This window comes from Rhinolophus ferrumequinum, chromosome 16 (genome assembly GCF_004115265.2).
Source record: "Rhinolophus ferrumequinum isolate MPI-CBG mRhiFer1 chromosome 16, mRhiFer1_v1.p, whole genome shotgun sequence".
In the NCBI taxonomy this organism is placed as follows: Eukaryota; Metazoa; Chordata; class Mammalia; order Chiroptera; family Rhinolophidae; genus Rhinolophus; species Rhinolophus ferrumequinum.
Genome location: NC_046299.1, coordinates 41,690,786 through 41,703,270, shown reverse-complemented (window position 1 = coordinate 41,703,270; position 12,485 = coordinate 41,690,786). Strand labels below are relative to the sequence as shown.

The 12,485-nt window shown below is 39.2% G+C and overlaps 1 protein-coding gene across 2 annotated transcripts in view; it reads left to right on the top strand.

Moving 5' to 3' along the window:
- The first annotated feature begins 426 nt into the window (after positions 1–426).
- Positions 427–12,485, top strand: part of TMEM26 (transmembrane protein 26) — a 36,936-nt gene continuing 24,877 nt past the window's right edge. The window contains exon 1 of one of the 2 annotated variants that reach the window (XM_033129755.1): positions 427–652. In XM_033129755.1, coding sequence (XP_032985646.1) covers positions 549–652 — 104 coding nt within the window. In that variant the 5' untranslated portion in view covers positions 427–548. Of the gene's footprint in view, positions 740–12,485 lie in introns of both variants that reach the window. The other variant, XM_033129754.1, reaches the window with a different exon arrangement.

Sequence of the window (12,485 nt, the reverse complement as noted above, 5' to 3'; positions counted from 1 at the left end):
CCGTCCCCGATTAGTCACCATGAGAGCCTGTTCCTGCAAGAAGTGTGAGTGAATTAAAGTACTTCAGTGGAAAAGCAAGGCGATGCCACAGATAGGTCCTCCTTCCCTTTCTGGCAGCATCTGGACCCTCAGTTCACCTCCCTCCTCTTTCCAATCGCTTGGGGTGAGGAAGTTCTTGGGAAACCCGTAGAAGCCTGGGCATGGAATGGGGATAGAGGGCAGGGATGGAGACTGCCTCCCGGGGAAGGTGGGCAGCACTGGAGAATAAGGCCCAGGAGCCGGGGCGGTGAGCCCCGACCTCCGGGAAAGCCCTGCAGTCTAGCAAAGCTGGGCTTAGATTTTCTCTCCCCTCTTTGAAGAGTTCTCAGGAAGTTTGGGGGAGGGGCGAGCCGCTTTCTCCTGTTCTAAACGCGTGGGAGGGTGAGGAAGGACCACAGCAGTAGCAGGTCTCAGAGCTGTCACGTTCCCGCCCACAGGCGGGCTCGGGTGCTCCTGGAGGGATCTGCCGGTGGCGGGTGAGGAGCGGAGGGCAGAGTGCGCGGACCGGCATGGAGGGACTGGTCCTGTTGAATGCCCTGACCACCCGGCTGCTATTCGTGCTGCACTCCTTGGTTGGGGTCTGGAGAGTGACCGTGGTGACGAAGGAGCCGAGGTACTGGTTGCTCGCGCTGCTCAACCTCTTGCTCTTTTTGGAGACTGCGCTCACCCTCAAGTTCAAGCGCGGCAGAGGCTACAAATGGTGAGGGCACCCTGGGAACGGGAGGGAGCGAGGAGTCCCCGGGTACTGTTCTTTACGGCACTCACGGGCAGCCCAAGAACCCTTCTCCCCGCAGCCTGCTGACTCTTTACAAGGATGCGGACCCCCTTTGTCTTTGCCCGGAGCTTCGAAGGAGCTCGAGATGCTTGCGCGTCCCTTGGGCATGCCGGAGTACCCCAGGGTCCCAGGGCAACACTGGGAAGGCTCGAGTCACAGCCACGGGTCACCGGCCCCCAGGTTTGCCGACTGGGAGAATGAGAAAAAGAAGGGACGCACTTGCCTGATCTGCAGAAAGTGCTCCAAATGGGGGAGTCGCATGTGCGCTACTTTCTGTGGAGGCGTGTGGATGTGCACGGTGCCTCTGCGTGTATGCAGGTATGAGGATGACCCTCGTTGGGCATCAGCGACTTTAGCAAGAGCTTGCGTGCATCGGGCTGAGATGAAGGGCGAGAAACCCCTTGCAACATGTCTGTGGTTTCAGCTACTTCGCTTCCTTTCAGCCCCTGGCACCCTGGTATGGCATCAGTTTCAGGTGTCTGGGGTTGGTCGCTTGGGAGCTTGGTTAATGGTCAGACCGACTCGTGAAGGACAGGTTGCGGTGCGACGCTGGTGGAGGGACCAGCAGGTAGTGGTTCAGACTGAACCTCAACGTGCAAGAACTACAGGCTTTGCATGATGCTTTACTTCCTCCCCCAAAGACTCGAATGGCGAAAGAAGAAATGAGAAAAAGATTCTCTTGTCATTTACAGAGACTCCACCTCCATTCCTCCACTCCCAGTAGACTGGCATCCCAAACTTCTCCAGGGTAGGCCTTTTCCTGTATTAAAATTTTTTAAAAAGTGAGGCTGTGTTTTCATATATGTGAATACTTTAAAAACTACCTAATGCTATGAGAAAGAAGAAAATAGTATTAGCCAATTCAAGAATTACACACAGGAGGGAATTATGTTTAGCCACCATATTAAGAAAAAAACAAACAAACAAACAAAAAAAGAAACCCTCTCTACAGTTTTACACATCCAACTACAAAAGGCTGTGTATTTCATGACAGTGCAAGGGGGTAAGTGTGTTGTCTCTTAAAATGATGTGAATCTTGCTTAAATTTTCCACTGTTGAAAAATTTCTGGAATTACCAATGAAAAAATTATTCAAGTAGAATCTTAAACTAATACAGTGAGGATTGGAACGCTACGGCCCACTCCCAGCCTCCTCCCCCCATAAACAGTTTATTAAGCAGGGGAGAGTTGAGGTACTTTCCAGTGTGTCTTTTGAAAATCTCAAAGAAAAATGGCATTAGCTTCCAAACTGAGCTTTAGGGTTAAAGAAACAAAATGGGAGAAACGTGTGCCCAGAACAGGTCATATGAAATTGATTTAGTTTTTACTGAGTAGCTTCAATATTCTAGGGTAGAAAAATACCTTCAGTAATAGGGGGATGAAGTCGGAGGCTGGAAAATGTTCCACAGAAGGTAGTCTAACTACCAACTATCAGGGTTTCTGAAAGAAATGTCAACCTCAACAGAGTGACTACATCAGCAGGCCCTGAAATATCCCTGTTCTTTCTCCAAGAGTAGACCAGAGTCCTTCGCGCACAGTAAGTCAAAATTCCACTCCAGTTGTATAGACATGTTGAAGTCAATGGAATTTGACCTTCAAGTCTGTATCATCACTGATGGCTGATTCAGACTAATGTGTAACTTACAATCAAGAGAAGAAAAAAAAGTTGGGGCAAAAATGGGTGATGGTCAAATCATCGCGTGAGATAGGGAACTGGGAACATATTCACATGTGGAGTGTGGCCTCAAAATCAGACAGATAATGGAGTAAAATCTGAGCTTTCCTACTTATTTGCAGTGAGGTATAGAGTAAGTTACTTAACCTCTCTGAGCCTCAGTTTCCTCATCTGTAAATACTTATCTCAAAGGTTATGAATAAAATGAAATAACACACGTTGATGATCAATGAATAAAAAAGGAATGGCCTTTTTTAGATCCTAGGGTTTCTCTTTTTTTTATTTTTAAAAAATATTCTATGTCAACTGGACATATTTTCTGTCTGTACAAGTCAAACAACTTTACTTGAGGAACTGGCCAATAAACCATTGGTTCAGGGCCAAAAAGCATTAAAAAAAAAATCTCACCTTTATCTCAGAAAAGGCCCATGATGTGTATTGTATATTATAGCAGTAATTCACAAAAATCTTGCTGGTTCAATATCTAGACTAATATCTGAAAATAAGCAAAGAAAAAATTGATAGATTTTGGCTTATAAAATTTCAGGGGAAAATGAGTCTTTGCATATGATCTAAATAGAACTGTGATTAGTAATGCTTTGTTCTACTGATGTTACAATTGAATCTGAAAATATGGTAATTTTTGTGGTGGACAAAACTCTCATTCTGTCATAAATTTGAGAAAAAAAATCAGAAGACGAAAATCTAAAAATATAGAAAATTATCTCTGATACAACATGGTAATAATTAAAAAGGGTTTGATTTAGGACATATTTCATTTCTGGGTTGATATTTTCTGGGTAAGGCATGGCATAACTTTTTTGTTGCTTCTGAGTGTTAAAAAAAAGTTTCCATGAGTAAATCAAGGCTGATGGAATTTAAAAAAACCATAAAGCAGTATCTATATGTTTATATAGGAAAATGATAATATATAGATCTGTATGGAGATCTATATTAATAAAGATATGCATTTTTTTATCTATTGGTATTTCATTTTGGAATCTACCCTACAGAACCAAAAATACCCATATGTAAAGACATATGTACACAATGTTAATTTCCATCTTGTTAGAGGAAAATAAACATGAAAGCAACTTGATTTACAGTCTATGTAAATCAGTAGACTGGTTGAAAATTGTAATATACCCATACTATAGAATATTTTGCTGGTATAAAAAATAATGAGCTAGATTTTAGCTATTGACTAACAGGGATGCCTATGATATGTTGTTAGAAAAATAAGTCTACAGAGTTATGTATATAAGATCTCATTTTTTAAAAAAGTACTTGTCAAAGAGTCACTCTGTGTATCAGTTGAATACATTATCTATTTACAAGTCAAGAAGAAGAATGAAAACCACTCCCGTATTGAATATCCATCAGTCAAATAATACCTGAATGGTTGACTAAATTCTGTACACACATGAGGTGAAAATTTCTTTTTTGGAACATCAGATCCATGGACCTCCGTGAGCCTACTCTGGGCTAGTTTAAACATTATTCTTTTTACTATAATTGGCACCTGGTCCCAAATAAATCAAAGCTACAGAAATCATGGAACAATAAACAGAACTATAGAAGAAATGTGAACCAAATTTCTTGCAACATAGCAAACATATTACACTTGTCCAAAGAATGTTTCTTTAGTTATCCTTTGGAAAGGAATATGGGACTAGAGCTGCTGAACTCAGCTGTCTGGGGACAGGCAACATTACATCAACACTGATAACTTGCCAGTTGGAGACATTTAACTTGTTGGAATTCTATAGGATAGAGAGAGTAAGCCAACAACACACCCCTTACTAAGTGCAATAAATGTGTCCTAGTGGAATTTGTTCCATTTCACCCAGTGTTTATTGATTTCACCTGCAAATTCACTTATATTACTGTAAGGTAGAAATTAGTATCACTTTGCTTTATTTTTTCTTGATTTTATTTTCTATTTTCTGGGCAATAATCCAGTGGATCTGTGAATAACCATCTATGTAGAGCCAAGCAGAACACAATATTTACTTGTTTTCTTGCAAATACTGATTAAAATATTCCTCAGCGGATAGAAAAAATGACCAAGATTGTGACACATTTGAAAGTAGACAGTATCTGAGAATAAGTAGAAATCTAAGTTACATTTATTGGCAAAAGCACATAATTTTAAACACTGAGCTTTCTTCATTGGAATTTCAAGACTACAAGGTAAATATAATTAAGTTAATAAAATATGTGACCTATTTGGTCACCTTGCTTCATTGTCTTTCTTTCTCCCTTTCTTTTAAGTTCAATCAGACAACTATTAGGTTGGTGCAAAAGTAAACCTTGTAAACCAGAATTACTTTTGTACCAACCTAATATATGTTGAATTGCCTAATTAGTAAGCATGATTCTATGCTAGACACTGCAAGAACAGGCAGAGCAAACAGAAAACAAACACACTTGAGACTGTAAAATAAAAGGCATCATTTTGATTAACTACTCAAATGTATGGGAATAAGAATAATTATGAATGTTTAGCATTTACTTACGTTCAGGCTCTTTCAAGTGTTTTTTATAGATTACCCCATTTGATCCTGATAGAAGCTGCAATTATTTTGTCTCACCCATTTTTAGATGAGAAAACTGAGGCCCAGAGCTGTTTTCTTTTTTCACTTAGGATTTTACTTAGGATCTCTTAGTTGGTAATTGTGAGAGGAGGGGTACTAAGACTCCAACAACTTAGAGGAGAAAGGATGTGATCAGAAGTACTATGAGTAGGGGGAGAAAAGGGTGGGGAGAAGGGACTTCACGGCATATGAGCTGAAGCAGGAAAAATGGGTAAGAGAGAGGAGTGCACAGGCTGTGTAGGTAACGGACATCCTGAGAGACGTGCATGTTGGGAAACTTGAGCTGGTTCTCTGGAGGAAAGACAGAGTCTTATCATTCTTCACTCAACAAAAATATCTGGAACATCTAGCATGTGTTAGGGTTTGAGTGCTAAGAATACCGAGGTGAATAAAACAGGTAAAATCCTGCCCTGAAAGAATTCACATTTCAGTTAGGGGACTCAGAAAGTAAAGAATAAACAAGTCAATAAGGAATAATAAGCAAGTAAGCAAATGAGTTATCAGAACTCTGAAGGCCTAAATGGTATGGCTTATAGAGAGAACCTGGGAAGGTTCTCTTCCCCCTGGTTCTCCATCCCTCTATAAGGGTGGTCAGAGAGACCGCGCTGGGGAGAAGACATTTGAGCTGAGTCTGTTAGAGAAAAGAAGGAGCTAGACACGGGGAGAGGTAAGGAGATGAAAAATTGAGAGAGGAAGAGCTAAGTGTGCCTTTTTCTGACATACTCCCAGAAGACAGATACACACTTTCTTTTCTACTCTTCCTGATCTCTTTTCCTCCCCATGTTCCTTGCCTCCATGTGAAAAATTCTTCCTAAATGTTACATCTTTACTGTATTTCATTTGGAACATCATGTATTAGAAAATGTCCAGGAGTCTTCTATGAAAACAAAAAAGATAAATTAGGAATCAGAAAAGATTCTATCCTAAATTGATTTCAAATTTAAACCGATTTTGTAAAAAACTCAATGAAATCTGTTTTGCTTATTCAATTGTATTTAAAAGGTTCAATAGCCGAAATGGAAAACCTAGACTTGATGGAAACCGTAAGAAGTCTGATCTTGAACAAGTTTTGAGTAGTGTAGAACCTTTTTAATGTAATTCTGGAGTATTTGATAACATGTAGTGTCCTCCACTAAAATTGTTTATTCAAATGCCAGTGAGAAAGCTGAGAAGTAAAAGCGCTCTTCTCCTGCTGATCTTTTTGGATCTCAGAAAGGATGAAATGGAGGGATTTGGAAGAAGACCCTGTGATTTCCATATGGCCAACTTGGGCACTGAAGATTCTCCCAACAGACAGACTATTTTTCATTTTGTTCACATTTGTGGTCCATATTTCCTGAAATCTCTTCTTGGCTTTTTAGTTATTCCGTAACACTTTCCACTGTACATTGGATTTATCAGCTCTGCCTGCAGTGTGTATCCAGAACTTTGAAGTATTCATCATCTTCACATGTGGTTGTGTGTTTGCATTTTATCTCCTGAGACTTGAGCTAAATGCAAAAGGGTGACTTAAATTTGCATCCTTCTGGGAAACACACATTGACTGTTAACAGCAAATGACTGTTTTTGTGAGCTTAGTCATGGTTTTTGGAAGGTCTTAGGTTATCTTGAATTAGTACTATGCTTCACACTGAAGAAAAAGCCATATTTTCATTTATTTCATAATGGACTTGGGATTAATTATAATTATATAATTATATCTGCATTTAGAATGGGAGTCCCAGGAAACTGAACCTTTGAATGATGTCCATGCTTTCTCCATCACTATGTTCAACTGAGGCATTTAGAAAGGAAAACTGAGGTTCTAATATTTAGTCACTTCATATACTTGACTGGTAGAAAAACAAAGTGCAAATTAGTGTGGGGAGCTCCCATGAGCAAGTATAAATCTATTCCTACTTCTAAATTTCATGCATTTCTCTTTCTCATGGAAGTGGCGTGATTATGCAAACATCAGGACAAAGCTGAATCATTTAACTTCTTTTCCAACAATGGAAAATTCACTTTTACATCAAGGATAATCCTCCCCTGTGCATGTCTCTCACAACTCTCAAGGTTCCTCTGAAGTACTGGTATCAGGAGAGTTAATCCTGGGGTATATAAATCTTTTTTTTTTTTTTTTTTTTTTTTTTAAAGAAAACCAATTTTGTTTTGCTTTTTTTTAATAAAATACTTTTGTTATATAGTTACCCAAAAATAAACTTTCTTTGAAAGTCACATTGAAATACTACTATTAAGGCCATACAGATTGTTAATATAAAATGACTAATTTTGTTTCTTTTCGCTGAACGAAAGCCTCCTACTCATAGTTGTTTAGGAAGGAGGGTTATATTTTATCTTCAGTTTGTCTGACCTCAAAGTAGGTAGCTGGTGCACAACTGACTTAGTGGTGTACGCTTGTTAGAATGAAAGTTAGTAATCCTTAGGAATAAAAGAAGTCCTCCTTACCATCCGGACTGCTGCCAGCCCCGGTGGCGTCCTGCAGTATTCCTTTGCTTTCTTATTTCCCTGATTGAGGCTCCTGTCCCACACACCTGTTTTAATCCACCTAGAATAGCCTCTTAATAAACTGGCTGTGCCATTTTCTGACAGCCTGTTCGTAATAGTAAGGAGGACAATGATGAACCTGTGGGCAAAGGCGATAACGGAGGTGGAACAGGTATCAATTACCGAGGACGGACGATGCTCCCAGCCCGCTTTGCATGCATTTTCTCAGGTAGTCCTCACAATGAGCCTATGGGTTAGTTAACATTTGTATCACCATTTGATGAGAACACTGCCGCACAGTTAGGCTAGATTACTTAGCTAAGGTCACAACAAATCATAATCGATCACAAAAATAAGTCCCAGCATCTGGTGAGCGCTCCCATTTATTGCATCAGGCATCGGCATTGCGTGCGTTACCTTATTCACTCCCCACAAGAGCCTGGTAGACCGCTTCTTGCTCCTACTGGGCAAATAAGGAAGCCTGAGGCTTAGAGAAAGATTCCCCATCCCAGGATCCATCAGCATAGTTGTTATTCTCTGCATTCAAAAACCAAACTGGGCTTGCCTGTGGACAATACAGCTACATGTATTTTTAGAGTCAAGGATTCCTGACAGTGGAGAAAGGGTTGAAATATATTTTTTTTCTTTTTCAAAATTAGGTAGGTAAATCCCAGGTGATCTGTGAATGTGCACTGGGATAATTTTGCTTAGAACAAAAGGTAGAAAAGCTCAGACTACACAGGGACATGGTTCAAAGACACTCTTGCATGAGTAGAAATCCTTTGAAACCAAAACAGGATTAAAAGAAAACAGAAGAGTAGAAAAAGTCTAAATTATTTTTGGTCATAAAGTGAGAAACCAAACTCTTCCATAGAAGAGAAATAAATACCATTGTCTTCTATAGAATGAAATAAATTAAAGCCTTACATAAATAATACCCATAATGCATTTTACCCTCTCAGAGACCATTAAAATTCCTGTAGTCATCAGCGCTTAAGTTCACTTATGCATTTAACAATCATTTATTGTACTAGGTGCTAAGATGGTGTTCTTGAAGGAATATAAAAACATATACAGATACATGAGAACAGGACAAAACAACTCTCTGACAACCAAATAATTTTCCCACAAACTAAATTCAGGAGTGCAGAAAAGCTGCAGAATAAAGATACAATCAGTACGGTAGGCTTGTTAGACAAGGAAAATTTCTTGTAAGTGATTTATTTACTGGCCGTTGAAGTAGCTGGTGGTTTTACAAGAGTGGAGAGAAGACAGAAGGGCTTTTCCGGTTGATGGAATGTCATGTTGGCAGTACTTAGGGTTTCAATAATGGAACCAATTCATTTAGGAAGATGTCATGATTTTCTTTGCCTCAGAAATTTTATGAGGAAAATAGTACATAGATTTTAAAATTGATGCATATTTTGTTCCTATAACTAGTTTAGTCCTACTGAAGGCTACTGCTGAGGTTTGAACGTGGGCAACTTCAATTTTAATAAAGCTTGTTCTCGTTTCAGATATCCTCTTGGACAATTTTAAGTTAAGTGTAATACAGAGTACTACTACTGGTTTATATCATAATTGGGGGTGATGGCTTTATTTTTAAAATGGGCAACAACAATGACAATTATAATTAAGAGCCCTTCTATTCAGCCTCAGAAGTAGTCTCCTCTTTACAAAACCTAAACATGGGCATTCTTCAAGGGCTTTGGAAGTATAAAGATTTTGATTCCATTGCAATGACTCTTCCCAAACCACTGGAAATTCCCCCGTTTCTTCTGTTCTTGTTGTTAGTCTGCCCCTCATAAGATCACGGACAAAACAAAGCTATCATCGGATGTTGGCACCTATTAAAACATACACACTCCATATTTAATTTTCCATTTTGGGGGGCGTTCTCATGAGCTTAGGGCCATTTAGTTGTGGTCTCTGTCCTTCCTTACTGGGCAGATACAGACAAAGGGCTCCGGGAGCAAGGTGGTGGTGAGGGTTAAGAAGCCACGTGGGTGGTGGCTGAAGTCAGATTTGTGATTTTTCAGGCTTTCAGGGGTTATGTGTTCTACAGGAGCACTGGGTGCATTTTGAGGGGCTGCAGAGAGGGAGATAATAGGTCGGGGCTGCTGTATTGACCACTTTTCCCACTGTGAATAGAAAGCCCTTGCTGAGCAGCCCCGCTGGAAATCGTGGACGTTAAGGCCCACTTACTGAAAGTAAGTCTACTGTACATGGAAGGAGGACAGACAGTCCTCACATTGTTAGACAGGGTTTAGGGGCTCACGAGAGGGTATCTTGACCTACTTTCTTGATTTCCATGAAAGTAGGCCTATTATTATAAAGTGCTCCAGAAATTTTACTGAGGACACTCAAGGCAGTTTAATGTGAGATTCGGCAACTTAGGTCTAGTATTCTTACAGCTCTATTCTCCTTTGTAGAGGAGGAAATACCGAGAAATTAAATACAAATAAAATTCCAATTCACGTCAAAATAATTTTGGAACATTATTTTTACTTCACTTAAATCTTATATAGTTTCAGATTTATGCATATGATCAGAAGACAAGAATCTTCATTGTTTGCAGAGAGCAAAGCTAAACCGGATGATATTATGGTTAATTTTTCTTCTATTTGCTTATTTATATTGTTATATGTTTCTAAAATGAACAAATGTTACTTTTTCAATAAGAGAACCACAATAACTGTCATTTTTAGAAAGACGAAAATGGAATCCTAATTCTAGACTAATGGTGAGTTGAAGTAAACATAATCCATTGCAGGGCTAAATTGCTAAATGTCATGACATAATCATGTTGTGAAAAACATTATAATCTGTTGAAATTACAACTTTGTGTGATACATAATATTTTATTTTTGGATGAAATGAACTGAAAAGAAACATGAGTGTAGCTCTTTAAGAGCTCAGAGCAGCATTTAGTGTGTTTAAGACCTATAAACATATTTGATTGGTAAATAAGTAGATAAACAAATAAAGGAAAAAATCCTTTAAGATGATGCTCCTGCTGAGTACTTTAGAGAGAACTGGTATGCTGGCTAAGGGCTGTGAAATAAAAAACGCACAAACAAAAATTTCTTTGAGCAGAAAGAATATCTTTACAAAGGTTTTAATTTAGAAAAAATAGCTGAGGAAAAGCAGAGGAATTTGACGTATTGGGCACCGTCTGTATTCTGATAAGACAGTGGTAACTGGTATTGTAATAAATCTGACTTTCTAAGAGCAGATGACTTATTTAGGGTATTACCAATTTTGTGAAAAGTTTCCACTTGTACATATCTTATTTAAACATGTATGTATCAGCATTCGTTAGTCTATGAATAATATGTCTTACTTTTATAAACTAGTATCCAGACACCTGATTTACATCATTTCTGAGTTGCCTAGACCCATCTGTGGTATTAGTCTTCATACAAAATGCTTGGCATCTTACTTCTGATACCGTTAAGATGTGAGGACTGGACTGAAATGATTTGGTAGCTCCTGAGAAAGAGCATGCCATTTGATTAATTACACATAAAAAGGGAGTATTAGGCCTAGTCTTTAATTTTTAGAACTCATAGTCTCCTCAGTTCCAAAAATGAATTGCACTGACAATGTGCAATCGGGAATATGGCAAATTTTCAAAATAATAAGTAATGGCTAAAACATCATCTCAAAACATTAAATCTTTCATAGCAGCAAAAACACATTCAGTTCATATAAGAATAGAATAGTTTCCTTCCGGAAAACTTCTGATAAATTCGATTTATGATGATATTTCAAGAAGAGATTTCTAGTCAAACCAGCAACAGAGTGGCAGGAAAGCAGGTAGGAACCGTAAATCAACCGTGGCCTTATCCAATCACTACATATGTGTATTATTGGGGAGACCATTATGTGTCAGGTGCTGTGGAAGGAGATGAGGGTATAATGATGGCTGACAGGCACAGTTCTTGTGCTTGTAGTACTTAGAATTGCTGGGAGACAATTGAGTGACGGTAACATACGCATGCACGCACTCATACACAGATACATATGTGCATATGTAATTATGAATTTTGAAAATATATGGGGTAAAAATGAAGAGTGCTATAGGACAAACATACAAGGAGATCTAATTTAGACCAGAGGGACAGGGACGATTTTTCTGTGGAGTCTCATGTTGCTGACATGAACTATGAGAAGGAAATAATCAGGTAAAAAGTGAGAGGGAGATGTATTTCAGGGGAGAGGAATACAAGAGGGAAAGCCTGAGTTAGGAAGGCACTTAGCTTTTTGCCAGAACTGTTATAGGAGCACAGTGAGAAGGAATGGCAAGCAACCGAACCCAAGAGGTAGGCAGAGCCCTGACTGTGCAGCGTTTTATAGCTCGTGATGGGCAAAAGGCTCATATAACCCACAAATGTAGGACAGTCATTGCTTTACCGGTGAATGTGAAGTTACGGCGTCCTCAGCAGTACAAACAACTTCCCTTGATTCAAGAAGTCTTAAATAACTTTAGTTTTCAGAATGATGGTTTAAAAATAGGATTGATTATAAGTTATTTGAAGACACAGATTTTTAAATGGCTATCCTCTGGGTCCTCTTTCAGCCATGGGTATACATGTATTTGCAGAGCTGAGCCTACATAAGGCAGGGATTCACATGCATTGAACACATACGATATCAAGCTCCTAACATGCACCCTCTCAACTAACCCACACAACCACCCTGCGACGTAGATGTCATTATCCTCATTTTAAAGACAAGGATATTGAGTCTCAGGGAAGGTAGTGGATTTCCAAAGATGAATGAATGGAAGAGACAAGATTCAAATCTGGGTCTCTTAAGTTTGTGAAATTTCTACTGCAGTGTAATGATTCCTCAAGGGACAGAACTCAAGAAGTATATTTGCTACGGGACCTCCTGAAATGGCAATAAAT